The following is a 26,320-nucleotide window of genomic DNA, read 5'->3' on the forward strand; positions in this document are numbered from 1 at the left end:
GACATTTCTACCTTGACCTTCTAATGCCTCAGCCTCCCCTAAGTGTTGAGATTATAGGTATGTGCCACCAGGACAAACTATGGCACAAATATTGTAGAGTCTAGACTCAGTTATAACTTTCTGGACAGAAAATGCCTGTACTTTCAATGAATCTCTGATGTGTGTGTGTGTGTGTGTGTGTGTGTGTGTGTGTGTGTGTGTGTGTGTGTGTATTCAAGGCTAGACCCATATTGCATTGTGTAGATTTCCAAATTTCTTATATAATTGGTGAGTAACACTGTGGAAGCTGTGGCTGACTGAGAAAGGACATCGCATTCAGGGAATTCTTGTTGACCTAGTATTTGTACATTAAAAAAATCACTTCATTCTAATTAACTCACTAATAAAAAACACTACACAGTTTGTTTAAGGAACCCACTCCAATACTTGCCCAGTCCTAAACTCTGTACATCTCAGCGAATACCCATAGTTAGAATAGTCATTCTGAAGCAATGGAGATCACTTAGGGTTTTTTACTTTCACTATTAATTACATGTTTATTCACTTGTTTACCAGGAAGAAAGAAACCATGACAGAGTTTGTCCTAGGGTTTCTACTGCTGCGATGAAACACCATGACCAAAAGTGAGTTGGGGAGGAAAGGGTTTATTGGGCTTACACTTCCACATAGTAGTTCATCATTAAAGGAAGTCAGCACAGGAACTCACACAGGGCAGGAGCCTGGAGGCAAGAGCTGATACAGAGGTCATGGAGGGTGCTGTTTACTGACTTGATCCCCATGGCTTGCTCAGCCCTTTGTTTGTTTTTCAAGACAGGGTTTCTCTGTGTAGCCCTGGCTGTCCTGAAACTCACTCTGTAGGCCAGGCTAGCCTCGAACTGCCTGTCTTTGCCTGCTAAGTGCTGCTAGAATTAAAGCTGTGCGCCACCACTACCCGGCTATTCAGCCTGCCTTTTTATAGAACCCAGGACCACCAACCAAGGGACGGCACCATCCACAATGGGCTGGGCCCTCCCACATCAATCACTAATTTAAAAAACGCCTTATAGGCTGGCTCTTAGCCTAATCTTATGGGGTCATTTTCTCCATTGGGGCTCTTTTCTCTCAGATGACTGTAGTTTGTCAAGCTGACCTAAATCTATCCAGCACAGAGTTGAAACTAGAAAAAAAACCAACAACCTTTACATCCCCTTTCATGACTCAGGTATCCTTTTGCCTACATTCAGGCCTTCCTCAACGCTTAATGTTACCCTCAAATGGTCTCCTCTCTATAACATTTGCACTTTTGAAGACATAGTGAAGGGAAAATAATCTTCCGTATTGGAGCCAAAGGAGCCCATTTTCCAGCAGAGCATCAGTTAATTGTGTGTTCTAAAGCTACGTGCCAGACGGCAGTGAAGCAAGCCATCCCTCCCCAGTCTCACAGTGTTTGCCGAGACTGTCAACATTTTAGGAAGGCAAAGGCCAGGCTCCACCTAAACGCATGGTTCCACTGTAAGTCTTGTTTGCTTCCATCCTCTCCCCAGCACTGCCTGAGCTTAGCGCTGTCACTTCTTCTCTGTTTCCCTGGAAAAGTGACACCACAATTGTCACCTGAACATGGACCACCCCTCCCCCAGATCCAAACGAATCAGGGTGGAGCAACTGCAGGGGAAATTCCAGAGAGGAGACATCACCCTCCATATGATTAGGAATGGCGTGCCTCCTTGATGAGTGTGCTCTGCTGTGCTAAGCACCCCGGTGCCTAGTAGAAGCGCGAACTCACGGATACCCCTGCAAGTAGTGTGCATAGGACGGACCTGCAGGAGAGCGGGAACTCCAGTTCCGGGCCCCCGTTACAGGTAAGAAGACGCGCGCAGCCTGTCTCACTAGCTGGAAGGAGAGCCCTAGCTGGAAAGCAACATGCAAGGAGCGTCTTCCACAGTAGCCTGAGTTGGCCAGAAAATTAGATTTAAAAAAAATGGAGGATGAAATGGCGATTTTGTAATGTTGCTCATGACTGTGAGACAAATGGGACGTGAGTGCCAAAGAGAAAAGCGTGTTGCTGGAACCCAACCCTAAAATCCATGGGGAGAACGGGGTAGTAAGGAGGAAAACAGTGAGGTAAAAGGTGTGGATGAGATCCCCACACCAATCCAACCCTTGGGACAGAAAAAGAGAAAAGTTCACAATTAAGAATGGAGACAAAGATCCTGACAACGGCCCCATTTAAGAAACGGTGGTCATCTGGGACTATTCTGTGTTGTGTTTGGTTGGTTGGTTGTTGTTTTTTTTTTTCTGAGACAGGCTTTCTCTGTGCAGCCCTGGCTGTCCTGGATCTCGCCTCTGGAGACCAGGCTGGCCTTGAACTCACAGAGATTTCTGCCTCCCCAGTGCTGGGATTAAAGGTGAGCGCCAACACCGCCTGGCAATCAGGGACTATTCTGATTCTGAGCTGCTTGAACTGAGAATTTAAACAGGCATAACAAGGAAGTTATTACTGATTGGTTTGTGAGGCTCTGGCATGCGGATGTGAATGTCAATCATCTCTAAGCACATTGCTGGCAAAGGGACTAAAGCAACATAATGAGTCATCCTTTGCCCTGTCAGTGCCCACAGAACCTCCAGCTGTCTGAAAGAAATCCCTCACTCCTTAAAGACTGGCTCATATGGGCCATTAGGGACTCTTGGATGCTGCCTGCCAATGTATCAGCAACTTTGAGTGATTAGAAAACCATTGGAGGATCAGGTGACGTTATGAGAACTGAGGATGTAGGAGGCAGCTTTTGATGCCAATGTACCAGGTCAAATAACTGTGATAACTAAGACCCCTCCAAATATTGAATGCAACGGGACCTCGGAAGAGGTTTTGCTCACTAGTGGAGCACAAGATCTTTGGGGTCGGGGAAGCTCTGGCCAACTCTTTGATTGCCAGTTTGTGAAGGATTACGAGGTGTTGGCCTTGTTGGGAGAGATAAGTCTCAGCCCCCCCTCCCCCTCCCCCCTGCCCCGCCTCACGCCTGTGGATTGAAATGAGAGCACTCAGCTACTTATTCCAGCATCATCCCGACTCTTTCCTGCCCCTATGCTCCCCACTGATGATCACCAACTCCAGCCCTCTGGAATCGTGAGGCCACAATTGAACTCTTTCTTCTGTTAGTTGCCTTGCTCATGGTGTTTTGTCACAGGAACTGAAAAGTGACTAAGACAGCCGGCATGTATATCTGTTCATCATTTATGTGCCTGGTGCTCATGGAGGGCACTGGATCCCATGGAACTGAAATTACGTGTGTTGTTGGTCACTATGTGAGTGTTAAAAATCATGATCAGGTATTCTGAAAGAGCAACCAGTGCTCACAACTGCTGAGCCATCTTTCTATAAGCTTGTTGTTTTTTGTTTTGTTTTGTTTTGTTTTGTTTTGTTTTTTTGAGACAGGGTTTCTCTGTGTAGCTTTGGTGCCTGTCCTGGATCTCGCTCTGTAGACCAGGCTGGCCTCGAACTCACAGAGATCCACCTGGCTTTGCCTCCTGAGTGCTGGGATTAAAGGTGTGCACCACTGCCTCCTGGCTTGTTTTTTTTTTTTTTTTTTTTTAACATCAGCATGTGCCAGTAAATGTGAAGCAGATACATGTATTTCTAGGAGTTCTGAATATGGCAACTGTCTTAGTTTCTGTTGCTGTGATAAAACATCATTACCAAAGCAACTTGAGCAGGAAAGGGTTTATTTCAGCTTATAGTTCCTTATCATAGTCCATCATCAAAGGAAGTCAGGACAGGGACTCAAGCAGGGCAGGGACACTGGGGTGGAAACTGGAGGCAGAAACTGAAGCAGCAGCTATGAAGGAGTGTTGTTACTAGCTCGCTCTTCGTACTCAGCCTGCTTTCTTAAAGCACTCAGGACCACTAGCCGAGGTATCGATCACTAATTAAGAAAATGCAGTACAGGCTTTGCACACAAGGCAATCTGGTGGTCATTGTTTGACAAGGTTTTTCCTGGGGAGCCACTATACACTCGTCCACTCTCTCCAGATGGGGAGCCAATGATAGACCCAACGTTTCGATAGCACCAAGGACCAACTTGGTGATCCAATGACTTTTATTGGTGTCACAGGAATATGGATGAGAGGTTACTTACAGGAGCAGAAATGACTCAAAGCCAGCTGCCTCACCGGAGTTCACCCCAGCCGGGTGACAGCTCACACAGCTGGGAGCCTGGGGCTCGCGGCACAGCCTGCAGGCAGCTCTGCAGGCTGGAGAGTGTCCTTTCCACTTAGGTCTAAACTCCTCTTCCGGGCAGCTCGGCTGCTCTGTTTCTTCCGGGCAGGGCAGCTGCTCTCAGAATCTTTTTTTTTGCAATTTGGCTTATCTCCTAGGGACTCTTAGCAGCTTGGCTTGTTTACTCTCAAATGGAGGGGCCTAGTCAATCTGGTCAGTTTGGGGGACTCCGGAAGCTGTTTTGAGTTGTTTACCTTCTGCTAAGGCACTTCCTGATAGAATGTTTCAGTCTCAGAGGAAAGTGCTACATAACAGCGATTTTCTTAGTTGAGGTTCCCACTTCCCAAACAATTCTAACGTGTGTCAAGTTAATATAAAAACTAGCCATCTGCTGGGTGATGGCGGCTCATGCCTCCAGCACTTAGGAGGCAGAGGCAGGTGGGCTCGGTGAGTTCGAGGCCAGCCTGGTCTACAAAGCGAGTTCCAGGACTGTTACACATAGAAACCCTGTCTCAAGAAACCAAATCAAACCAAAACAAAACAAACAAACAAAAAAAAAAAACTAACCACCACGGGCACATTTTTGTACATCATCTTGCTCAAGATGCCTATTCTTTATATAACCTGATGAAAGGGCATCATGTGTAAGCTAAGATTCCTGTGGCCCAGGCTGAATAGTTCTATGTTCCTGGGCCCCAGGGCCCATTTGTTTCACGATCTCAGAGCTCGGAGAACTACGGCTGGGGGTGATGGCAGAAACAAGTTGAACAGATTGTTCTGATAGATTTAGGGTTCCATTTTTAAAAGGGGGTAGGAGCCCTGAATGCAGCACAGAAACAGATATTGCTTGTTACATATAAAATCCTGCAGCAGGAGGGCTTCATCACTGAACCTACTCCAGTAGCAATACAACAAATAACATAAAGAGATGCATTGAAAGTCTTCTGGCCTTCGGGAATGTCAAAATACCAGACTCTATGGATGTGGCACATAAACTTACAACAGCGTGGAGTCTTATCTGCTAGTCTTGTGAGAAATACCAAGCATGCCATAATGGCACTGATATCCTTCCAAGCTACTGGACCACTTCCAGTGAGTAAACCAAATAACCATGCCAGATAAAGGCCTAGAACAGATACTTGCCATCTTTAAATATGTTTGGTATATCAATGGCCCTGGTGAGCTGGGGTACAAAACAGGAATAGGCAATGTACAAATTAATATAGATACTATCTGGGTAAAGAAAGGAAAAGATCAGCCAATGGGATCATTAAGAGTCACGAGGAGGCTGGAGAGAGGGTTCTGAGGTTAAGAGTACTGGCTTTTCTTCCCAAAGACTTAAGTTCAATTCCCAGCACTCGCGGGATGGCTCACAACCAACCATCTGTAACTCCGGTTCCAGTGGATCCAACAACTTCTGTCCTCCACAGGCAACCAACAGGTATACACATGGTACACAGACATACATGCGGGCAAACACATCCATACACACAGAAAATAAAACCACTACGGCAGAACTGAAGCCAGAGTTGGGGGCCTGGGGGATGGGTAAGAACAGGGCTGACTCACAAGGAACGGCCACTAGTTTTTTCACAGACAGTTACTCTGTCTTTAGGGGTGTGACTTTGTGGATGGCGCAGTAGCAGAGAGCACTTGTAACTGTTTGTGGGCCAACAGATAGAAAAACATGAAAAGTACAAAATAAATCAGATCAGCTAACGATCTTCCCATGGCTTCCAGAAGACACAAATTCAGGCCCTCCTGCTGTCACCAAAAACTGATGCCTTCACAAACGTGTTAGCCATTTGCTCATCGAAATACGAGGACGTTATCCACTGGGTACATGTGAAATCAGGGTACAAATGGAGCAGGGGACAGCACAGGCTGGAAACCAGCAACATTTACAGGCATTCCCCTGAAGCATACTGTTAACGTTCTGAGCCTTGTCCCTGGCTATCCAGTCTTGAAGGATGGCTCCACCAGCCTAACAGTATACATACAAGTCAATATGCCTAGTAAGTGAGTGATGGATAGATTTCACAGGGCTTAGGCACATGGATGAGGAAAGCAGATGTGCCTTCATGTGTGTGCATTGTCACAGGATTCCTGTAAGTATTCTCGTGTAAACAGGCCTCACCCAGCTCAGTGTTATAAGTAGGCATCTACAGAGGATTAACAATAATGAGAGCAGACACCCATCTTACAAACAGTGCTGTACAAGTTTGAACAATCAATGGAAATATAAAAACAATTTTGGACACCCAAATATGGTGATATTTTTGACAGGGACAGAGGAGACAGACAGAGGCGCTTTACTCTTCTATATTATATGATACATTTGTACTCTATATTAAAAAAGAAATCTGAACCCCTATTTGATTTTAATCAAACTGGGTCTTTGTGCCGACCTAACCCCACCCCCGGTTCAGGGACCCTGGAGGAGTACAGGCTGGTACCAGCAGATGCTTACTAGATCCGCTGTTCCGATAAGCACCTGGGGCCAGCCAGCCAGAGAATGAAGGGAGAGTGCAGGGGATGATAACAGCAGAAGTAAAGATACCGCACGTCTCAGAAATGTGACTGATTAACTGACCAGAGCCAGAAGCCTGAACTCTGGGCCGATTGTCTTCCAATCCTCTCCTTCTCTACAATCTACTGACTGGAGATGAGAGACAAGGAAAGCTTGAACAGATAATCATCCTCAGGCCAGCAAGATGGCTCCGTGAGTAAAGGCTCTGGCAGCTGAGCCTGAGGACTTGATTCCCATCTCCAGAGCCCACATGGCTCCGTGAGTAAAGGTTCTGGCAGCCGAGTCTGATGACTTGATTTCCATCTCCAGAGCCCACAGGGTGGACGGAGAGCAATGATTATGGCAAGTCATTTTCTGCTACCCGCATGCTCTCTATGGCAAACACATCCTCACACAACACATATATCACACTCCACACACACACAATGGAAAAAATAAAATAAAAACATGTGAGCCTCCCAAGACAGCCAGCTCTCAGAATAAAGTGCAACTCAAAGGTTAAATTGCTGTCTCTGTTTGTGAGCATTTGCAGTAAGAGTCCCCCAAATTCTGGTGTTCCAGTTTTATCTTCACTTGCCTTATAACTCCACAGAGTTGTTTTTATTGTTTTATAAAAGGGTTGTGAAAATAATAGCAAAGGAGTTTAAATAAAGGCACCCTATGTGGGTAAATAAAGATGCTTTTCAAACCAAACTCATAAATTAAACTCCCATCTCAGGGTAGCCTGTCTACAATTCATTGGCCAGGTAGGCAGTCAAGATGGCGCCCACACTAGAAAGACTACTTACTTCAGCCAGTTGCATGAGCAAACTGAGCAGTGAGCTCCTAGCGTTAAAGACAGAACCTGCTCTGGATACAGGCCTCGAAGGAAAACAGCTGAGACTGAACAGCCGACTTCTTCCTCGTTGGCTAGCACTTTGTAGTGCCTGAGGATGCTGTTTGGGCTGCTAGCAGGCAGCCATCACAAATGGCCCTGCTGGGCTACAGATGTGCCATGGAAGATGTGCTTACTGCTGTGACAGAGGCACAAGAAGCATGGTACAACCGACTACATTCTGATTGGCTCTTAGGCCACCCATGGGAGGGGACCTATGTGCCTGGTATGAGAAGCTGGGTCAGAAACTTGTGCTAAGCGGAGTCATAGGTACCCACAGAGAAGGCACTGCCATTTTATTAAGCGGCTATAATATAGCACCGAAACATTTTTGTTTGTACTCATAGATGACTGCTGCTGCCAGTCACAGATGAGGCGAATTTCTTCTTATGAGGAATGGGGACCACAGTGGCAATCTACAACAAAACCAGTTGTTGGATATGTGGTGAATCCCCCCTATACAGTCAAACAGGCATATTCTACTAGAGAATACGCTTCCCACAGCCTCCCAAGCTAGACCAGCTTTCTTGGGTTCCCAGCACCAAGATGGCACTTTCTCTTAAGTAAGTGGGATCTGACAACTTCCATCCAAGCCTTGGTGGTAGTGAGAAAGTATAAATAAATCTTCATCCATACATACCATGAGACAGGAGAACTGCAAATTCAATGTCTGCCTGAGCTACAGAGTAAGTTCAAGTCCAGCCTGGTCAACTAGTAAAACCTTGTCTCAAAATAAGAAATAAAATGGCAGGGGCTATAGCTGAGTGGTAGAAATCCTGCCTTGCATGCATGAGGCCTGGGTTCAATCCCCAGTATAGATACAAAGCAAGCCCCAGCAAAAACGTACATACCAAAGTTTAAGACAAACTCACCTCTATGATAACTCAATATGGATATGTATATTCGTATATTTCCTTTTGTCTTGAAAAACCTTAAATGGCTTAAAGACTTATTAATGACATAGATATTTAGATTTCTACGATGCTTCTGCACATTGACTGGACTTTCTGTTGGGCAATACAGGTCATGAACTCTTGGCTGGTGTTTGTGATGCCCGGGGAGGTAGCATTTACTGTTGCAGTTAATACTGTTGCTGTCCCAGTTTAGCCCTTGACACACAAAACAAAAGGAATCATAGAAATCCCTCTCCAAGGATCAAAAGAGCATCAGAAAAGTGGAGTAAACAAAAGCAACAGCCAACCCCCCCAAAAAAGCTGGGAGACTAGTTCTCCAATTTCTAGCGAAAGAAACAGCATTCTGCAGAGGATCCCATTTAGTTGTTTTATGCACGGAGTCGACAGTGTACATTGCAGCAACCCGAAGCCAGCCTTCCCACGGGCTGACAGGGTTTGTGGTGACCCTCAGCATTTCCGATAAGGACGAGGATGGAGTCCATTCTTATAAAGGTCCATCTTGCACTTGCCCTGTACTGGACACCACATGAACTCCCCCAAACAGGACCTAGGGTGTGGGGGTGGGATGTGATCAGGAAGTAGGCAGGAACAGTGAGTAAATCTGCCCAACATTTAAAAAAATCTCTGATGAACTCATGTATCTGTCAAGCTGGGCTTCTAAGGGGTGTGTGTGTGTGTGTGTGTGTGTGTGTGTGTGTGTGTGTGTGTGTGTGTGCGTGCGTGCATGTGCGTGTGCGTGTGCGTGTGCGTGTGTGTGTGTGTGTGTGTGTGTGTGTGTGTGTATTCCAATTCAGAATCAGGCAATTCTTCTTTATCTCTCTGGGAAAGTCACAAACGTGGTCAAGTTCTTAGGCTAAGCGGAGACCCTCCTTTAGCAAGAGTCTAAATGTAGCCCACTCCTGAAGTAGTTCCATGATTTCCTATACAAAACGCAGCATTAAGGTGGACTGCTGGAAGCTGGCTTCTTGAACAGCTGGAAGAGCAGCATTCTTTGCTTCCAGATGGTGCATCTGCAAAGCCTCACTGTTCTCCAGGTTTATAGGGAACCTCTGGGGTCACTGCACCCAAACTGGAGAGGTACTTTTTGCCTTCCATCTCTAGTCGTCTTTTCCCAAATCTTTCAACAGCCTATCCTTTTGACTTAGAATTCTAAACTCCATAAAGTCTCTTTAACCCCCTCTCCTCAGCTCACATGCTTCAACTTTCAGAAAAGTAATGTGCTTGTATGGAAGGAAAATGCAGGAGTCGGCCCCAGGAGCCCCCCCAGCTCCCCACAGAGTTTCGAAAATGACTAGAAGGGCAATGTGCAGTGGAGACAAAGACCCCCCCAGGCTCCTGGATTTGGCGCCGATCGGCATTTTCACCTGCTGCATGCAGTCCGTGAAAACCATCCGCATTCTTCAGCTCCCTTGTCGCAAGACGACAACTGGAGGAGGGAAACTCTTCTCCTCAGGGCTGGCCTTCAACAGATCTATTTCAGAGCACCATTTTCTGTCTCCTAGCTTGAGTGACCAGCAGGAGTTTAAATTCCAGGAACAGTGAAACCGGGGGTGCCACCAGGGCTCAGAGATGCCCAGCATGACTGTGGCACATTTTTTTTAACCTGGTTGATGTGCCTTGGGCAGCTGCCCTGCTGTTGGGGGGGTCTCTGTCCCCTGTTCCTGTCCTGACCCTCAGATGTCCCCACTGAAGCATTACAGAAGCACAGCCTTCGTACCCGCATCTCAGTGACACACCTCCTTTGCACCTTCCCATCTCTGCCACGGGGAGGGAACTGCCAAGTTCTGGCAACACTCACAGCCTCCGAGATCTCGGGCATCAAATCTGAGACAGACTCTCGCCGATAGGGAAATCTGCCTTAGCCATTCTGGTCACTCAAATGGACACTTTGCAAGCAAATTTCTCTGTCCAAGAAGAGAAGAGGATATTCCAAAGACAAAAATACTTTTCCACTGTTTACTGTTCTGTAAAAGTGGGGGCCCCGGAGAAACAGAATACCAGAGAAACTTGGGAGTTCAGAACTTGGGAGGCCTCACCAACACCAGAAAGAAAATGGGAAATCTCATTTCTGTGACTTTCAAAACCCAAATAGGTACGCGCCTCCTTAGCTTTTAAGGAAATAGAAATTAAAAGCACAACGAGTGTTGTAGAAATGAAGAAATTAGAGTACTCAGACATGGCTCGTGGGAATTTGAAGTATTGCAACATTTTTAGAAGAGAGTGGTGTTTTGAGAAAGAATAGACCTAAAGTTATCAAATGATCCAGCATTTCTACTTTTAGATATATATTCAAGAGAAAGGGGAAATATGTCCGTATAAAGACTTGCATATAAACATTGACAGAGCCAGGAAGCAGCCAGATAGCTCTTGCTGCTGAGCCTGATGACCTGAGTTTGACCTTAGGACCCACATGGTAGAAGGAGAAAATCAACTCTCAAAAGTTGTCCTCTGACCTTTACATGTGGGTAGTGACGTGTCCCAAACAAATAAGCAAATATAAAAACTAAAATGGACTAAAAACATTTGCAGAGCCAACCTTTATTGTTTCAACTTTCATACGTGTGTGTGTGTGTGTGTGTGTGTGTGTGTGTGTGTGTGTGTGTGGTTGGAGAGATGGTTCAGCAATTAAAAGCACTTGCTCTTCCAGAGGTCCCCAGTTCAGTTCCCACCTTCTACATCAAGTGGCTTACAACTGTCTGTAACTCCAGCTCTAGGGCTGGCCTCCCCAGGCACCTGCATGCGCATGCTCGCATGCAGACATAAAAACCTGTGACGGGCCAGGCAGTGGCGCACGCCTTTAATCCCATCACTCAGGAGGCAGAGCCAGGCAGATCTCTGTGAGTTCGAGGCCAGCCTGGTCTACAGAGCAAGATCCAGGACAGGCACCAAAACTACACAGAGAAACCCTGTCTTGAAAAAAAAAAAGAAAGAGAGAGAGAGGGAGGGAGAGAGGGAGGGAGGGAGGGAGGGAGGGAGAGAGAGAGAGAGAGAGAGAGAGAGAGAGAGAGAGAGAGAGAGAGAGAGAAAGAAAGAAAGAGAGAAAGAAAGAAAGAAAGAAGAGAAAAAACCCTGTGATGGTTTGATAAGAATGGCCCCCACAGACTCATATATCTGAATGCTTAGTCAGCAGGGAGTGAAACTATTTGAGTGAAACTATTAGGTGTGGCCTTGTTGGAGACAGTGTGTCTAGGGGTGGGCTTTGATGTTTCCAAAGCCCATGCCAGGCCTGATCAGTCTTTCTCTCTCTCTCTTCTTCTTCTCTTCTTCCTCTCCTCCCCCACCACCTCCTTCTCTCTCTCTGCCTATGAATCAGACTGTGGCTCTCGGCCTGTATGTCACCTGCCACCATGTTCCCTTGCCGTGAGGACAATGCACTAAGCCTCTGAACCTGTAAGCCAGCCCCAATTCCTTTCTCTTATAAGAGTTGCCTTGGTCACGGCAAGGGTCTTTTCATAGCAATAGAATACTGACTAAGACAACACCTAAACATAAATTAAAATAAAAAATAAGTATTTAAAATAATATATATGCCATGGCATTCATGTGGAGGTCTGTTTTGGGATTCCAGTTGCTGTGAAGAGACACCTTCAAGTTTAAGTATCTACACCAAAGTCAGGTTCTTCCTTGATTAAGCCTTCCCAGGCCCAGCCAACCATGAATCCTTAGGGACTTTCCTCAGCTATCCAGAGGCAAATGCACAAAACTTTTCCTTGGGTTGTCCAGCTCAGCCAGACTCTGGCTTGGGTCGGGAAGAGACGAGAGGGGACAGAACACAGGACATCTGAGTGCTTTTCTCACCTCTGCTTATGTGTCTGGGTTACTTGTATAGTGGAGACGGGAGGATGACTGTATGGGGGTGGAGGGATAAGGGGGATACAGGACCTGAGTTCTGCAGGTGCCTGTAACCCCAAAGCTACAAGGATTGGGAGCAGAAGGAAGCGGGGAGACGTGAGACTATAAGGGAAAGGAGGTGGGCAGGGGGGTGCAGCGGAAGGGGGAGGGGAGAAGGCAGACTTGAGGAGGGAAAGAGAAAAGGAATGGAGGATGGAGGAAGGGAATAGTACAGGACACCTCAAGACCTCCTTGTCCTTCACATTTGTATGGACATGTCTGTGTAAGATTATAATCCGAACTGGGAAGGGAGGCAGGAGGATTGCAAGTTCAAGGTCCACCTGGGCTACCTAGCAAATTCATGCCAGCCTAGTGAGGCCTGTTGCAGATCAAAAACAATAAATGCAAGAAGTACTGAAAGGTCTGAACTTTCCCCATTTTACAGCTGGGCCTGAGTTTCAGTTTCCTAAAAGGACAACGAGGGAGATAGCATGTACTAGGCCTGAGCCAGCCCCACAGTACCTCAAGGCAGTGACCAAAAAGACAGTTCCTGTCATCTCCCTAAAAAATACCCTGCCTTGCCCAAGTATGCCCAAACCGGTAAAATTATAACCAGAACCAATTAAAATTGTTCTAATGCAGCTACAGCCTGCTTAACCAACTGTATTTGAGGTGACCTAACTGTTCCTAGAATTCCCCTAGCAGAGCTTAAAAGGGGCCTGTGTGCTCCTTTCGGGGTCACCATTTTGTACAGTGGTGGCCCCACATGCTGGAATAAATGCTCTTTGTCCCCGACATACTATTAGAGTCTGGGGTCTTCCTTCAGTGATTCTTGTACCCTTACACTACTAGGGGTGTGGCTCAGGGTGTGGGTTTTGCTAACACGATTAATGATCAAGGTTCAGTCCTCAGTACTCTAAAAACAGACGGCTGGGGAGAAGATCCAGTGAGAACCTCCATTAAGTACCCTAAATCTAACCTCAATTAAGTACTTCTAGACTCAGTTCGTTCTCTGATGTCCACAAGCATACCATGGCACACAAGCACCCAGTGCCTCTCTGACTGTCTCTGTCTCTGTCTCTGACTCCTCTGTCTGTCTGTCTGTCTGTCTCTCATTCACACACACACACACACACACACACACACACACACACACACACACACACGTAATATTTTTAAACATAAAGCAATCTTTACCCTAACTCCACAAATATCCATAATATCATAGGCGTTATTTCACAACCCCCATGAAGTAGGCTCAAGGCCTAATCTTTCCTTGTCTCAGTGAAATGGATTACCTTTTCTGCAGTCATTTGCGGACCCCAGTACCATCAAAAGATTTGCTTGCCATGCTTGTTCCCAGACTCGCTGTCCTTTCCCACGGCTGTTTCTTTATTCTTGCTTCGAATACTGAAACCCCAATGTGGTAGTGTGTTTTCTGATCCAGTGGTTTTCCTTGAAGACTGTTTAGATAGCCTAGACTTCATATCGATACTCATTTTAGTCTCAGGTTGCCCTTTTTCTAGACAAATTAACATAGCATGATTTTGAACGCCATTATCATACTTCTGGGAGGAAATGCTAAGAAGGTGGTTTTTTGTTGTTGTTTGTTTTTAAGAGAGGAATTCACTGTGTAACCTTGGTAACCTGGAACTCATTTGTAGAAACAGCTAGCCCTGAGTTCTGGGAGATCCAGCTGCCTCTGAGGTATGCAGTACCACACCTAGCTATGCTGTTGAGTTTTAATAACAAGACATTCAACCCATAGACATACCGTAGTTCCTTTCCATTTATTGCAGTCTCCAAATTCTTTAAATGTGGTTTATACTCTCTGGAGTATACTCTAATGGAGGTGTTGGAAGAGAAGGAGATACTCTTTCCTGCTGAGCCATCTCTTCAGCCCCTGCTTTTACATCATTTTTAAAAACTGATTTCTTTTTTGAGGGTTTATTTCCTTTATGTGCTCTGGTGTTTTTGTTTTTGTTTTGTCTGCAAGTATGTCTGTGTGATGATTGTAGGATCCCTTGGAACTGGAGTTACAGACAATTGTGAGCTGCCTTGTGGGTGGGTGCTGGGATCAAACTTAGGCCCTCCGCAAGAGCAGTGCTCTAACCGCTGATCCATCTCTCCGGCCCCAGTTTTAGATCATTTTAAATGCTCTCTATATATAGAAATGTCACCCGTAATCATGACATTTTCACTTGTTCCTTTCCTGCCTTCTTGTTTTCACAGTTCCCTGGTCTGCCATAGTATCAAGATGTCTAACATTTTGTTGGGTAGAGTGTTCATTCATCCTTGGCTTGTGTGAAGAATTTAGGGAAAAAATGCTTGCTATTTTTAAGTGAATTTTGACATTGTGGTGGAGTAGGGGCTTTTGTTTGTTTGTTTGTTTATTTTGTAGACATGCTGTATTATTTATTTATTTGGTTGGTTGTTGTTGTTTTTTTTTCCAGGCAAGGAGAGTTTTGAGATAATCTCTCTATGTAGTCCTGGTTGTCCTGGAACCCACTATAATGGCATTTATGTATTTATGGGTTTGTTTGTTGGGCTGGGGATTGAACCCAGGACCTCTTGCATGCTAGGCAAACGCTCCTCCACTGAGCTATGTCCCTAGCTGGAACCCACTATAATAATCAGGCTGGCCTCAAACTCATAGAGGTCCCTGAGCATTGGGATTAAAGGCAGGCACCACCACACCCTGCCTACACTTTATTATTTATTAATTGTTAGGTTGGTTTGCATCATAACAACGGGTGTCCTCAAGGTCTCCTCCTCACGTGTCATGGCACTGTGCTCAAGTTCGCCTGGCCATCCCCTCCCCTCTCCCTCTCTCCCCCTCTGCTACTGCACTTCCTCCACCCACACAGGCCTGGTGCTGCTTCCTGTTGGGTGTCCATAGCGCTCAATCCAGATTGGCAAACGAGAGAACACGGCTATTTTGTCTTCTGTAGAAACACTTCAGTGGGGTTCGGCACTGGTTTTGTGCTCTCAGTTGCTGATCCTTTCAAGTCACGAAGAGGATTTGAACTTAAAATGACCTGCTATTTCCCTGACCCTGTCCCGAGCTTAAAGTTGATTGAAGTTAAAGCAGCAGCCTTGCCTTTCTGCATTGAACTGTACGGTGACGTGCGGCATGGCTTCCACCCACCTTTGGTTTTTGTTTGATAATCTTTATTTAAGATGTTTGTCTCCGGGCCCACAAGATAGTTCAGGAAGTAAAGGTGCTTGCTGCCGAGCATGATGATGTCATTTCAATCTCTGGTACCCATGTGATGGAACCCAGAAGCTGTCCTCTGACCTTCACATTTGCACCATGGCGTATGTACACACACACACACACACACACACACACACACACACACACACAAACACACACACACATAATAACTTTTTAAAATCGATATTTGTTTCTGTTTTCAGGAGAGACTGTGCTTCACAGTTTGGCTCTCTTCTACTGTACATCTTAGTAGGTTTGTATCAGCTTCTGTTAGCTTCACAAAGTGAGCTAGAAACTTATCTACTTTTTTTCTGTTCTATGAAATAATTTGTGTAACACATTTTTTTTCCACCCAAATGTTCAGAAGACTCCTTACCAGAAGCCTGTGGATACAAAGGTTTAAATTTTTGTCCTGATGAATCCTTTTTTTATTATTATTATTTTATTCGAGGCAGGGTTTCTCTGTGTAGAATACACCTTTCCTGGAACTCACTCTGTAGCCCAGGCTGGCCTTGAAGTCATGGAAATCTGCCTGCCTCTGCCTCTCGAGTGCTGGGATTAAAGGCGTGCGTCACCACTGCCCGGCCAGTCCTGATGAATCTTACAAAATATAAAAAAAAACATTCAGATTTTCTGTTCCATGGGATTTTATTACATTCTATTTTATCTCCATTTTTAAACCTAAGGAAAGTTTTTCCTAACGGTTTGCTCCTCCCACTTCGCCACATCTGTTCCCGTGGTTATTTGTTCTTTCATTTGATTTTGCTTTGTTTTTGAGTCTGGGTGTCATAGACTGGCTTCAAACTTTCCTCAATCTTCCCTCTGTCTCTCAACACTGGGTTATACTCATCATCCACGACGCCAACTTATGTCCCATCTCTGATAATTGTTTTCTTTGCTGCATCCAGCTTTCCAGCTGGATGAAACGCCATCTGCCATTCCTTTTTTCCCCGGCCTCACTGAGATCATCTTGGAAAGGTCTTTGTCTGCCTATCTAGGTCCGCATCTTGAGGTGTAATTCCTGTTTGCCTGCAGCAGTCACAGTGTTTCAGGTCATAGTTTAGCCATTTGGAGTTTCGGTCTTTCTACCTAGTTTGAGTCCTGTACGTGTAGATACTCAGCTGGTCAAGCACCACGTGGTGAATGAAGGAGCTTCATTTCTCCATTTATGTATCTTGGCACTTTTGTCGAGAAAGAGCCGTATTTTTTGGTCTTATTTCCTGGGTCCTCTGTTCTGTTTCATCGCGTCTCTCTCTGCCCTTCCTCTCTCCTCTCCTGTTTTTCGCTCTGTCTCTGTCTGTTTCTCTCCCCTCCTCCATCTTGCCTCCTCCCCTCTCTCCCCCACTGGGTGCCCACAGGCCGTTTTTTGTCGCCGCAGTGAATCTGTAGGGTAATTTGAATTTAGGGGTTGTGACTGCTCTTGCTTAGCCAGGATTGATATTAGGATTATTTGGTATCATTTGTGCTTCCATCTGGAAGCACAAAAAAAGAACTATAAATAGTTCTTTTTAGTTTCGTGAATGATGTCACCAAAATTTTGGTGCAGATGGCATTGAATCTGTACATCATTTTTGGTAATATGGCAACTTTACCAACATGGTATCTGCCAACTAACCCATTTTCTTAAATTTACTCTGCCCTGGATTTCCCAAGCAATCAGCTTTTACTAGCCAAGCTAAATGCATAGCTTTAATATTAAAGTATGTATGTGTCCATGCCCCTGACCAAGGATAATGTACGTATGTATATTGTGGGAACCATGCTGAAAGCAGCTAAGAGGTTAAAAGCAACCTTACATGACAAATATCCCATAAATGTGGGAAGCAGCATGTGGCTGTTAGGTTGATAACATCTCTGCAGTTTTAAACGCTCTGAAGGGTCAGTTTGGGTCAGTAAAGTAACTTCTCCCCTTGCAAAACTCGGTTAAAGATTTTTGTAGAGAAGAATTCCTCATTCCTTTCCCATACCATGTTTTCCATGCTATTAAATAAATACAGAGCAAAGCCCCGACCCCTTTTTTTGCGTTTTTCGAGACAGGGTTTCTCTGTGTAGTTTTGGTGCCTGTCCTGGATCTCGCTCTGTAGCCCAGGCTGGCCTCGAACTCACAGAGATCCGCCTGGCTCTGCCTCCTGAGTGATGGGATTAAAGGTGTGTGCCACCACTGCCCGGCCAGAGCAAAGCCCTTTGTCAGGGACTGTGACACATCGTAAGCACGGCATACAGACAGCAGACAGGCCCCCAATCAGAAACTACAGACAGATGAAAGACTCGGGGGGGGGGGGCGTGGGGGGGGGAGAAGTGGGGAACTCAAATTTGGGCTCACTATTGGTCTAAACTAGTCCAAGAAGTCTCTTGTTTTATACCTTAATGTAGTGCCGATACACTCCAACATTTTCTGAACGTACTTACAATGATTACAACTTTTCCATGGATTGTTCTCTTTACTAAGGTGCAGTGGCTTTCTTTATCTCTTACGGTTTTCTTCTTGAAGTTAGCTTTTTCACATAACAATCTAGCTGCTCTTGCTTGTGCAGATTCTGTTTGCCTGGGAATACAATATTCCATACTTTCTGTCATTTTATCTTTGACAACGAAGTAAGTTTCTTGGAGAGGGGACACAGTTGTTTTTTTTTTTTCTTAACATTTCTCAGTTCTGTATATTTCTTTTCTGTTGTTTGCACATTTTTATGCGGGGGTATTCACCTGTGCGTGCCTGTACATGTGGAGGCCGGGGAATGACGTCAGGTGTCTTCCTCTAGTGCCTTCTCCCTTAGTTATTAAAGACAGAGCCTCTCAGTCGACCTCACTGGTCAGGCTGGACGAGCAAGCCTGCAAGCCTCGGGGACTGTCCTGTCTCTGCCATTCCGACTTCCTGCGCTGGGGTTACAGATGAGTGCCCTTGTGTGTGACCTTTTCTAAGGTGCGCATGCGAGTTCAGCACCACGCACTTTATATATAAGCTGCCTCTCCACCCCTCAGGCTGCATATTTTCTGGAGACTGCAAGGTACGTACAGACTTCTTCCTTGTTCGTTTTAAAGCTTTGTGGGCTCACTGAGGTAAAAAGATTTGCCCCTTTCCAAATGCCGTTTGCCTTTCTATTCTTATCGTGAGACCTTTTTTCCCTTCCCTGCTCTCTCGTGCGGCTGTGGATCTTGGTCTTCTGTGTGTAGTATTCTTTCTTTAGTGTCTCTTTCAGGACAGCTGAGTGTGGTGGATTGTTTTAGTTCAAGCTGATCCTGGAAGGACTTTGTTTCTCCTCTGATTTTAAAAGATCAATCTACTGGGCATAGTAATCTGGGTTGACAATTACTGCCTTTCAAGGTTTAAAATGTATCAGCCTGTGGCTGTCGGACGTTAGAGTTTCTGCGAAGAAGTCTCTGGAAAGCCTCGTGGGTTTGCCTTTGTACCTAACTTGGTGCTTCTGTCCGGCAGCTTCCAGTATTTTTTCTTTGTTCTGCTCCCTCCATCTTCGAACCAGAAGATGACACGGAGAGGCGCTTTATCTGATCAGGTCTAGTTGCAGATTCCTCCTTTACTTGCATAGCCACATTTTCCCCAAGACTTGGGGGATTTTCGACCGGACTTTCACGGACTAGAGTTTATACATTTAGACTGTAACTTGGTTCCTCTTTTAAGCCAAAATTTCAGAGGATTCGTCTCCTCAGCATGTCCCAGTTTTCCTGAAAGTCGTGGTCGAGATTGCTGTGTTTTTTGTTTGTTTGTTTGTTTGTTTTTTTAAATTTTCGCTATTTGGAAGTAATAATTCCGCTATCCTGTCTTTAATTCCTGGAAATTTTTGTAATACTTGATCTACAGCAGGGTTTTTCTTTTTTTTCTTTTTTCTTTTTCTTTCTTTCTTTTTTTTTTTTTTTTTTTTTTGGTTTTTCGAGACAGGGTTTCTCTGTGTAGCTTTGCGCCTGTCCTGGAACTCACTCTGTAGACCAGGCTGGCCTCAAACTCACAGAGATCTGCCTGGCTCTGCATCCCGAGTGCTGGGATTAAAGGTGTGCGCCACCACCGCCCGGCTACAGCAGGGTTTTTCAACCTTCCAAATGCTGTGACCCTTCAACACAGTTCCTCATGTTGTGTGACCCCCAACCATGAAATGATGTTCGTTACTCCTTCATAGCTGTAATTGTGCTACTGATAGGAATCATAATGCAAATATCTGTGTTTTTTAATGGCCTTAGGAGACTCCTGTGAATGGGTGGTTTAGGGTCAGAGAAGCCCTGCTCTAGATGCTTTCTGTTAAATGGGTTTTTTTATTTGTTTGTTTGTTTGTTTGTCTGATGCATCAGTCTTTACATTTCCAAGGTTTCTGTGCGGCTCTGACTCCCCATGATCTCTATTTCAATTGTCATTTTTTTTCATCTGCTTCATGAATTCACTTCTTTCTTCAGTTTCTTATTTGCTTCTTTAAGCTTCGGGAGAATTTCAAAAACTGTACCATTGACTTCTTTGTCATTTCAAACATTTTGGTATATTTAGATTTGGCCGCATTTGCTTTTTCACAATTCTCTGATATCTGTTTTCTTGACTCTTCTTACTATGGAGGAAACTTCTTACCCCATCATATCCCATAAGCTTTTTGAGTATGTTTTCAATGTTGTAGTGGTTAGAGTTTGTTAAATATTATATTTTCTCGTCTTTCTCTCTCTCTCTTTCTTTCTTTCTTTCTTTCTTTCTTTCTTTCTTTCTTTCTTTCTTTCTTTCTTTCTTTCTTTCTTTCTTTTTTTGGCAGGGTCTCTGTATACAGCCCTGGCTGTCCTGGAACTCACTATGTAGATCAGGCTGTCCTGGAACTCACAGAGATCCTCCTGCTTCTGCTGAGCTCTGGGACTAAAGATGTATACCACCACGCCCAGGAAATATTATCTTTTCATTGCTGTTTTCTAGGGAAAAAGCCAGACAAAATGGAGCCTAGCACAATGCTTAAACAGGAAGTTAGCCCTGTTGAAGAAGAAGCCATGGGTCCATCACCAAAGAAAAGGTGCACCGAGGACATGGTGTCAGAAGCTCCTGTCAAGGTGAAGGAAGAAGGTGAAGCTCCTGTCAGGGTGAAGGAAGAACGTGAAGCTCCTGTCAGGGTGAAGGAAGAACGTGAGTCTCCTGTCAGGGTGAAGGAAGAACGTCAATCTCCTGTCAGGGTGAAGGAAGAACGTGAGTCTCCTGTCAGGGTGAAGGAAGAACGTGAAGCTCCTGTCAGGGTGAAGGAAGAACGTCAATCTCCTGTCAGGGTGAAGGAAGAACGTCAATCTCCTGTCAGGGTGAAGGAAGAACGTCAATCTCCTGTCAGGGTGAAGGAAGAACGTCAATCTCCTGTCAGGGTGAAGGAAGAACGTCAATCTCCTGTCAGGGTGAAGGAAGAACGTCAATCTCCTGTCAGGGTGAAGGAAGAACGTCAATCTCCTGTCAGGGTGAAGGAAGAACGTCAATCTCCTGTCAGGGTGAAGGAAGAACGTGAAGCTCCTGTCAGGGTGAAGGAAGAACGTCAATCTCCTGTCAGGGTGAAGGAAGAACGTGAAGCTCCTGTCAGGGTGAAGGAAGAAGGTAAATATGTCGTTGTTGGGTGGACAGATATGAGCAGTTTACAAAGTGAAGAAACCATGTGAAATGATGAAAGGGATGGGGGTTACTGCAGGGAGAGCAGCAAGTTCAAACAGCCCCTTGCAGCTGGCGAGGACAAGCTCCAAGAGGAAGCAGATGCTTTTCCCACCTGACCTTGCTTCTCCTTCACCTACTCTCTCTTTTCCTCCATTTTCTAATGCCATGTGGGTCCCTGCCTTTTGTGTCATTAACACCACAAAAGCTTTTGTGGACTTCATTGGTCTGCAATGATAATGACATTCACTGCTCAGAAGCTTGTGATGTAGACAGACACCCCTTTATTACTGACAACTTTCTGTGTTTTGTTTTGTTTTTTTTTGTTTTTTTTTTTTTTTTTTTCCGTAACAGGGTTTCTCTGTGTAGCTTTGCGCCTTTCCTGGAACTCGCTCTGTGGACCAGGCTGGCCTCGAACTCACAGAGATCCACCTGGCTCTGCCTCCTGAGTGCTGGGATTAAAGGTGTGTGCCACCGTTGCCTGGCTGGGATTTATTTTATTTTATGTATGTGGGTATTTTGCCTGCATGTGTATCTATGCTCTACTTGTCTACCTGCTGCCCACAAAAGCCAGAAGAGGGCATGGGATCCCCTGGGATTGGAGTTGCAGATGGTTGTGGGTGGCCATGTGAGTACTGGGACTCAAACCTGCGTCCTTGGGAAAGGGTAGCCACTATTCTTAACCATTGGGCCATTTCCTCAGCCCTAACTTCCTGGGATGTCTGTTCTCCATAATCTGCTTTAGCTTTCTTCTTATTGGTGGAGCCTTGTCGCTGGTTTTCCTCCCCTTTATTTTCTTCTCTTGCTTAATCATGTAATAGTTCCTAACTTAGGCCATTTAAGTCTTTCATTCTAGTCCACAGTCATGATTAATTCCCATAGAATAGAGAGGTGTTTTCTGCTCAGTCTCCATTCCATCTGTACCCACTTCCTAACAACGTCTCTTAACCCTGAAGGATATCAGTAGGTAAATAGAGTAGGCCAAATCCATGCTGAAACAAAAATCCTGTGTTCCCAAGCATGCAAGTTACAACCTGATACCTGTCCATGGTCCATCAGACTCTGCATCACCAATACCCACTATTCTATAGTTATCTGGGTCCCACCTTCATACTCTGTGTCTATTGTTTACTACACGATGCCCACATCCCCTTCCCTGGCTCCCACTGCATGCTGACCTCCACATCTACACAGGCTCCCTCTGTCTCCTCCTCTGATTCGCTCAGAGGACCCCTCCCCTGGAGAGCACCAACCTGGTGGCCCTGTGAGCGCCCTCTGCTGCTTTCTCTCACAGGTCTGCTGGCTTCTTCCCCCACATGAGAAGAGCTGAGTGTGTGGTTCCTCTCCGATGATGTCTCCACAACACTATCAACTCCACAGGAGCAGGGGAGCTCCCTGTCTTCCATGTTCACTGATGATGCCTAGCGCTTGGCAGGTGCTGGGCATAACAGAACATGAGTAAATGACACAGACGAGTCAGAGGGAGAGGGAAAATAATTCAGCCTGGCACAAAACGGAAAGATGAAAAGTCACCTATAGATGCAGATTCTTAGTGAAGGTGTGCAACTAACATTGTGGCATCTTTAGCTTTTCAACTTGTAAGGTGTATCAGTGAGACTCTAAGCTATGAGTACCAGGGATCTGCTGTTTCATCACTGTCCTGTCCAAGTTGTTTGTGCACATGTTCATGGAGTCACAAGGTCCACGGTGGTGTTCTTCTATGCTCTATCCTGGGCTCAGTTTGTCATGGTTGAGATTTTTCTCTGGTGTACTCTCCTCCTCTAAAATAATTTCAGACCCTAAAGAGCACAGAGGTGACTATGTGGAGTCATGGAGTCCCCCCTTCATAGCTCAGTTTGCCGCTTTGCTTTCCAGATGTTTCTGACAACGAGGAAGCCCAGGTGGGGATGACTGAGGGTGATTCCAAGCCACCTACAGTCTTTCTGCGAAAATGTGATAAAAAACGGCTGAAGTCTGAGGCAGAAGATGCCAGTCCACAAGGTTCTCTGGCTGGTGGTGCTCTTCATCTCAAAGAGGAAATTAAAGTCGAAGCTGCAGAGGAAAGTGTCAGCCTTGAGCACTCTGCAAGCACTGCTAATGCACCAGCAACATCTTCACTGGCAATCAGCTGCTACGTGCTCCCACTGGGCCCAGAGGAGGCTAATCAGGAAATAAAATATGCCCTGATGGCAGAAATCCGACGCTTCGGACGCCGTAAGTACCCAAAGAATGGCTAGTAACAGACAAGAGAGATGCCTCCAGTTGTATGATTAGAATAACCTGAAACTGCCTCAGGAGAGGGAGCCTTTGCCACAACCGGGGTTTTCTCTATAGTTGAGTACAGTCGCTCTTTGACTAAAACATCTCAGTGGACTCCATCTTTCATTTGTAAGGTTGCTTGGTTATTTCTCATAAGAATTGTATTAGTGTCTATGCTTAGGCATTTAGAACACATACCCACCATTTAACATTCCTGACCAGAAAGCACATTACTGAGGTACACACGGATCCACCAGTTCTATTTCTTCATTTCTGAGAAATACTGAAATATTCTTATATTCTCTTCAGATTATGGGAGGATTTTCGAGCTGCTTGAAGAAGTGCAGGGACCTCTGGAAGTCCAGATTCAGTTTGTTAAGTTTGCCATCAAGGAAGCCGCAAGGTGAGTGAGTGCCCAGAGGAACCGCACATCTTCACGGTACAGTGGTTGGGTGTAGGGTGGAGAACAGCGCCTGCTTTGAGTTTCTCAGTCCCTGGCCCCCACTTTAGAGTTAAGGCTGGTGACACAGACATTTAGGTTGATGTCACTTGTGTTCGACACGTCCTTCCAGGCCCACTCAGCCCTCCTTTGTCACGGTAGTCTTGAGCTGGGCACGGAGCCTCATAGACACCCTTCATATTGGCTAGAGCACCTGGTGCCGGGGATGTGCTGACTATTCCCACAGATGGGGAGCCCCTGCTTTGGGTCACACAGAACTTCCTGCTGCACAGCTTCTTTGGGTATCTTTTTTTACATGATGTGTATGTTTATTTTCAGATTTAAAAGATACCACTTGATAAGTTACCTCGACGAGATGCTGGACAAACTAATGTCCGAAAGCACTATCAGGGGCAATCTAAACCTGAGCGCATGATCCTGTTATTACTGTGGTCAGCAAGATGCAGCAAATGGTTTAGTGTGTTCCTGGATGTAGGAGGAGGATGCTGAAGTCCCCGTGAATGTATTAGCTAAGATAATTACCTCTAAGAAAACTGTCTTAAACTACTTTTAATAAAGATGGGCTTTCTCCCTGTGCCTTTTTTTTGAAAGCATAATTTCTTGCTGGTTTGTTGATTTTTTTCTCTCCCCTCTGCTGGTTGATGTTATTGATGTTATTGTCTCATCAGGTAAATATCATGACGAGTCTGTATTCTGAAGCAGGTCACCAGGGTAATCTCTGGTATTTAGAACTGTTGTCTTTCCCAAGTATTGCTTTGGGTTTTTTTTTAATTTGTTTTTGTTTTTTGGTTGTTGTTTGGTTTTCTGAGACAAGGTCTCACTGTACGACTCTGACTGTCCCAGGACCCAGTATGTAGAATTCACAGAGATCTGCCTGCCTCTGCCTCCTGAGGACTGGGTTTAAAAGTGTATGCTGCTATACCTGGTGTCCCAACCATCTCATATTCCCATTGTCCAGAGATAGCCTCTCAACAGGTCCAGGCGTTTGATTTAATGAGCTATCTCCAAGCCTTTTTACTTAACCATCTGCGCTGGGCCATTTCATGTCCTGTGTGAATTGACCTGCTGGAAATGTCCATCACCTCTAATGACAAAGCACAAGAGTACTAAGAAGGACTCCGTACCTTTCACACCATCCTCCTTTTAGCCCTTGTAATGCATTCAAGTATCATGTGATAACCAAGTATTCCTCCAGAAATACTCCCTCATATGATTGTTGATTGAGAAAGATGCAGTTTCCGTAGTGGTGATCTTTTTTTTGGGTTTTTTTTTTTTTTTTTTTTTTTGGTTTTTTGAGACAGGGTTTCTCTGTGTAGCTTTGCACCTTTCCTGGAACTTGCTTTGGAGACCAGGCTGGCCTCGAACTCACAGAGATCCGCCTGCCTCTGCCTCCCGAGTGCTGGGATTAAAGGCGTGCGCCACCACCACCGCCCGGCTTGTCATGATCTTTTTACTTCCACTTCCATGTCAATGGATTCATTTGGGGATCTCCTTGCAAAGATGATCTAGCAGTGTCTCAAACTGTCAGGATAGGAAACCGGAGGTCGGTGTTACATCCCTAGGAGTAGCAGGTGGGGTTGGATGCTTGCATCACTTCCTTTATCACCAAAGACATAAATGAGGCCGATACAAACTGCTCCATACACTTGGTAGCAAAAGAGAGACTTGCCACCTTCTAGGTCCTAACTATCCAATTTCACAGTCAGTGCTATGAGCTAGAAACACAGGCAACTCCTCAAACATAGCCATTTTAGCTAGGAGTGTTGGCACACACCTGTCATCCCAGAGTTTAGGAAGTAGAGGCAGGAGGGTAAGGTTTTGAAGTTTATCCTTGGCTATAATACAAGTTTCAAGGCTAGCCCAGACTAAATAAGACCCTGTAAAAAGTATCATTCCATTCCTATTTCGAACTATTCAATTCCAGTTATAGGAAACACAATGAGGCAGTGCATGTCCAGAGCATGCACACTGGATGCAATCTCCCAATTTAAAGACATGTGCACCACAACGGGCAGGAAGTCATTTTCTAGGTCAAGGAGTGATGGTTTTCTCTTGATAATATGGCTAGGAAAGGAAGTCGTGCCTTAAATAAATCTCGATGTAAGTAAGAACAAATCTGTCCTTCTACTTCTTTCGGTCAGTTTCCAAAACCTTGGGCCTGCCACCTGGCAGCCAAGTTCTCTAGGACGTAGTCCCTTATGCAGTCTCACTGTCATTTCCCCTGTTGAGAGATTGGGATTGATCTTGGAAGTTAATCTTCACAGACTGGTGCGTACTATCCCACCTGACACCGTGATCACGATGTCCGGTAACAGTGCGGAAGCTTTAAGAATGTGTACCAAAGGTGTATGGGTGTGGTCCTAGCAGCCTCCAGTGCTGTTTCGCCCTGCATACAATCTTAGGAACCTAGATCTGCCACTAAGTAGGCCGAGCTTGGCTGT

The 26,320-nt window shown here is 45.4% G+C and overlaps 1 protein-coding gene and 1 non-coding gene across 4 annotated transcripts; one reads left to right on the forward strand and one right to left on the reverse strand.

The window, feature by feature from the left end:
* The first annotated feature begins 1,681 nt into the window (after nt 1–1,681).
* LOC121825765 (uncharacterized) lies at nt 1,682–24,475 on the forward strand. Of its 3 annotated transcripts, none has more exons than XM_076561748.1 (5): nt 1,682–1,838; nt 20,456–21,109; nt 23,036–23,374; nt 23,729–23,822; nt 24,198–24,475. In XM_076561748.1, the coding sequence occupies exons 2-5, from the start codon at nt 20,473–20,475 to the stop codon at nt 24,292–24,294; spliced, it is 1,167 nt and encodes a 388-aa protein (XP_076417863.1). In that variant the 5' UTR covers nt 1,682–1,838; nt 20,456–20,472; the 3' UTR covers nt 24,295–24,475. The 3 variants fall into 3 exon arrangements, with proteins under 3 accessions (XP_076417863.1, XP_076417864.1, XP_076417862.1); XM_076561749.1 differs by lacking the exon at nt 1,682–1,838 and adding an exon at nt 14,015–14,048; XM_076561747.1 differs by lacking the exon at nt 1,682–1,838 and adding an exon at nt 18,358–18,563.
* On the reverse strand, nt 14,879–14,956 carry Trnaa-agc (transfer RNA alanine (anticodon AGC)). Its single transcript has one exon. It is a non-coding gene; the product is annotated as a tRNA-Ala (tRNA).
* Nucleotides 24,476–26,320: the final 1,845 nt, after the last annotated feature.

This window comes from Peromyscus maniculatus, chromosome X, assembly GCF_049852395.1.
Source record: "Peromyscus maniculatus bairdii isolate BWxNUB_F1_BW_parent chromosome X, HU_Pman_BW_mat_3.1, whole genome shotgun sequence".
In the NCBI taxonomy this organism is placed as follows: domain Eukaryota; kingdom Metazoa; phylum Chordata; class Mammalia; order Rodentia; family Cricetidae; genus Peromyscus; species Peromyscus maniculatus.

Bases quoted from the DNA above. Each gene is read 5' to 3' on its own strand.
- LOC121825765 (XM_076561748.1), top strand. From the start codon at position 20,473: ATGGAGCCTAGCACAATGCTTAAACAGGAAGTTAGCCCTGTTGAAGAA. The intron at 21,110-23,035 runs GTAAATATGTCG...TTTGCTTTCCAG, and splicing joins TGTCAGGGTGAAGGAAGAAG to ATGTTTCTGACAACGAGGAA. The intron at 23,823-24,197 runs GTGAGTGAGTGC...GTTTATTTTCAG, and splicing joins GCCATCAAGGAAGCCGCAAG to ATTTAAAAGATACCACTTGA.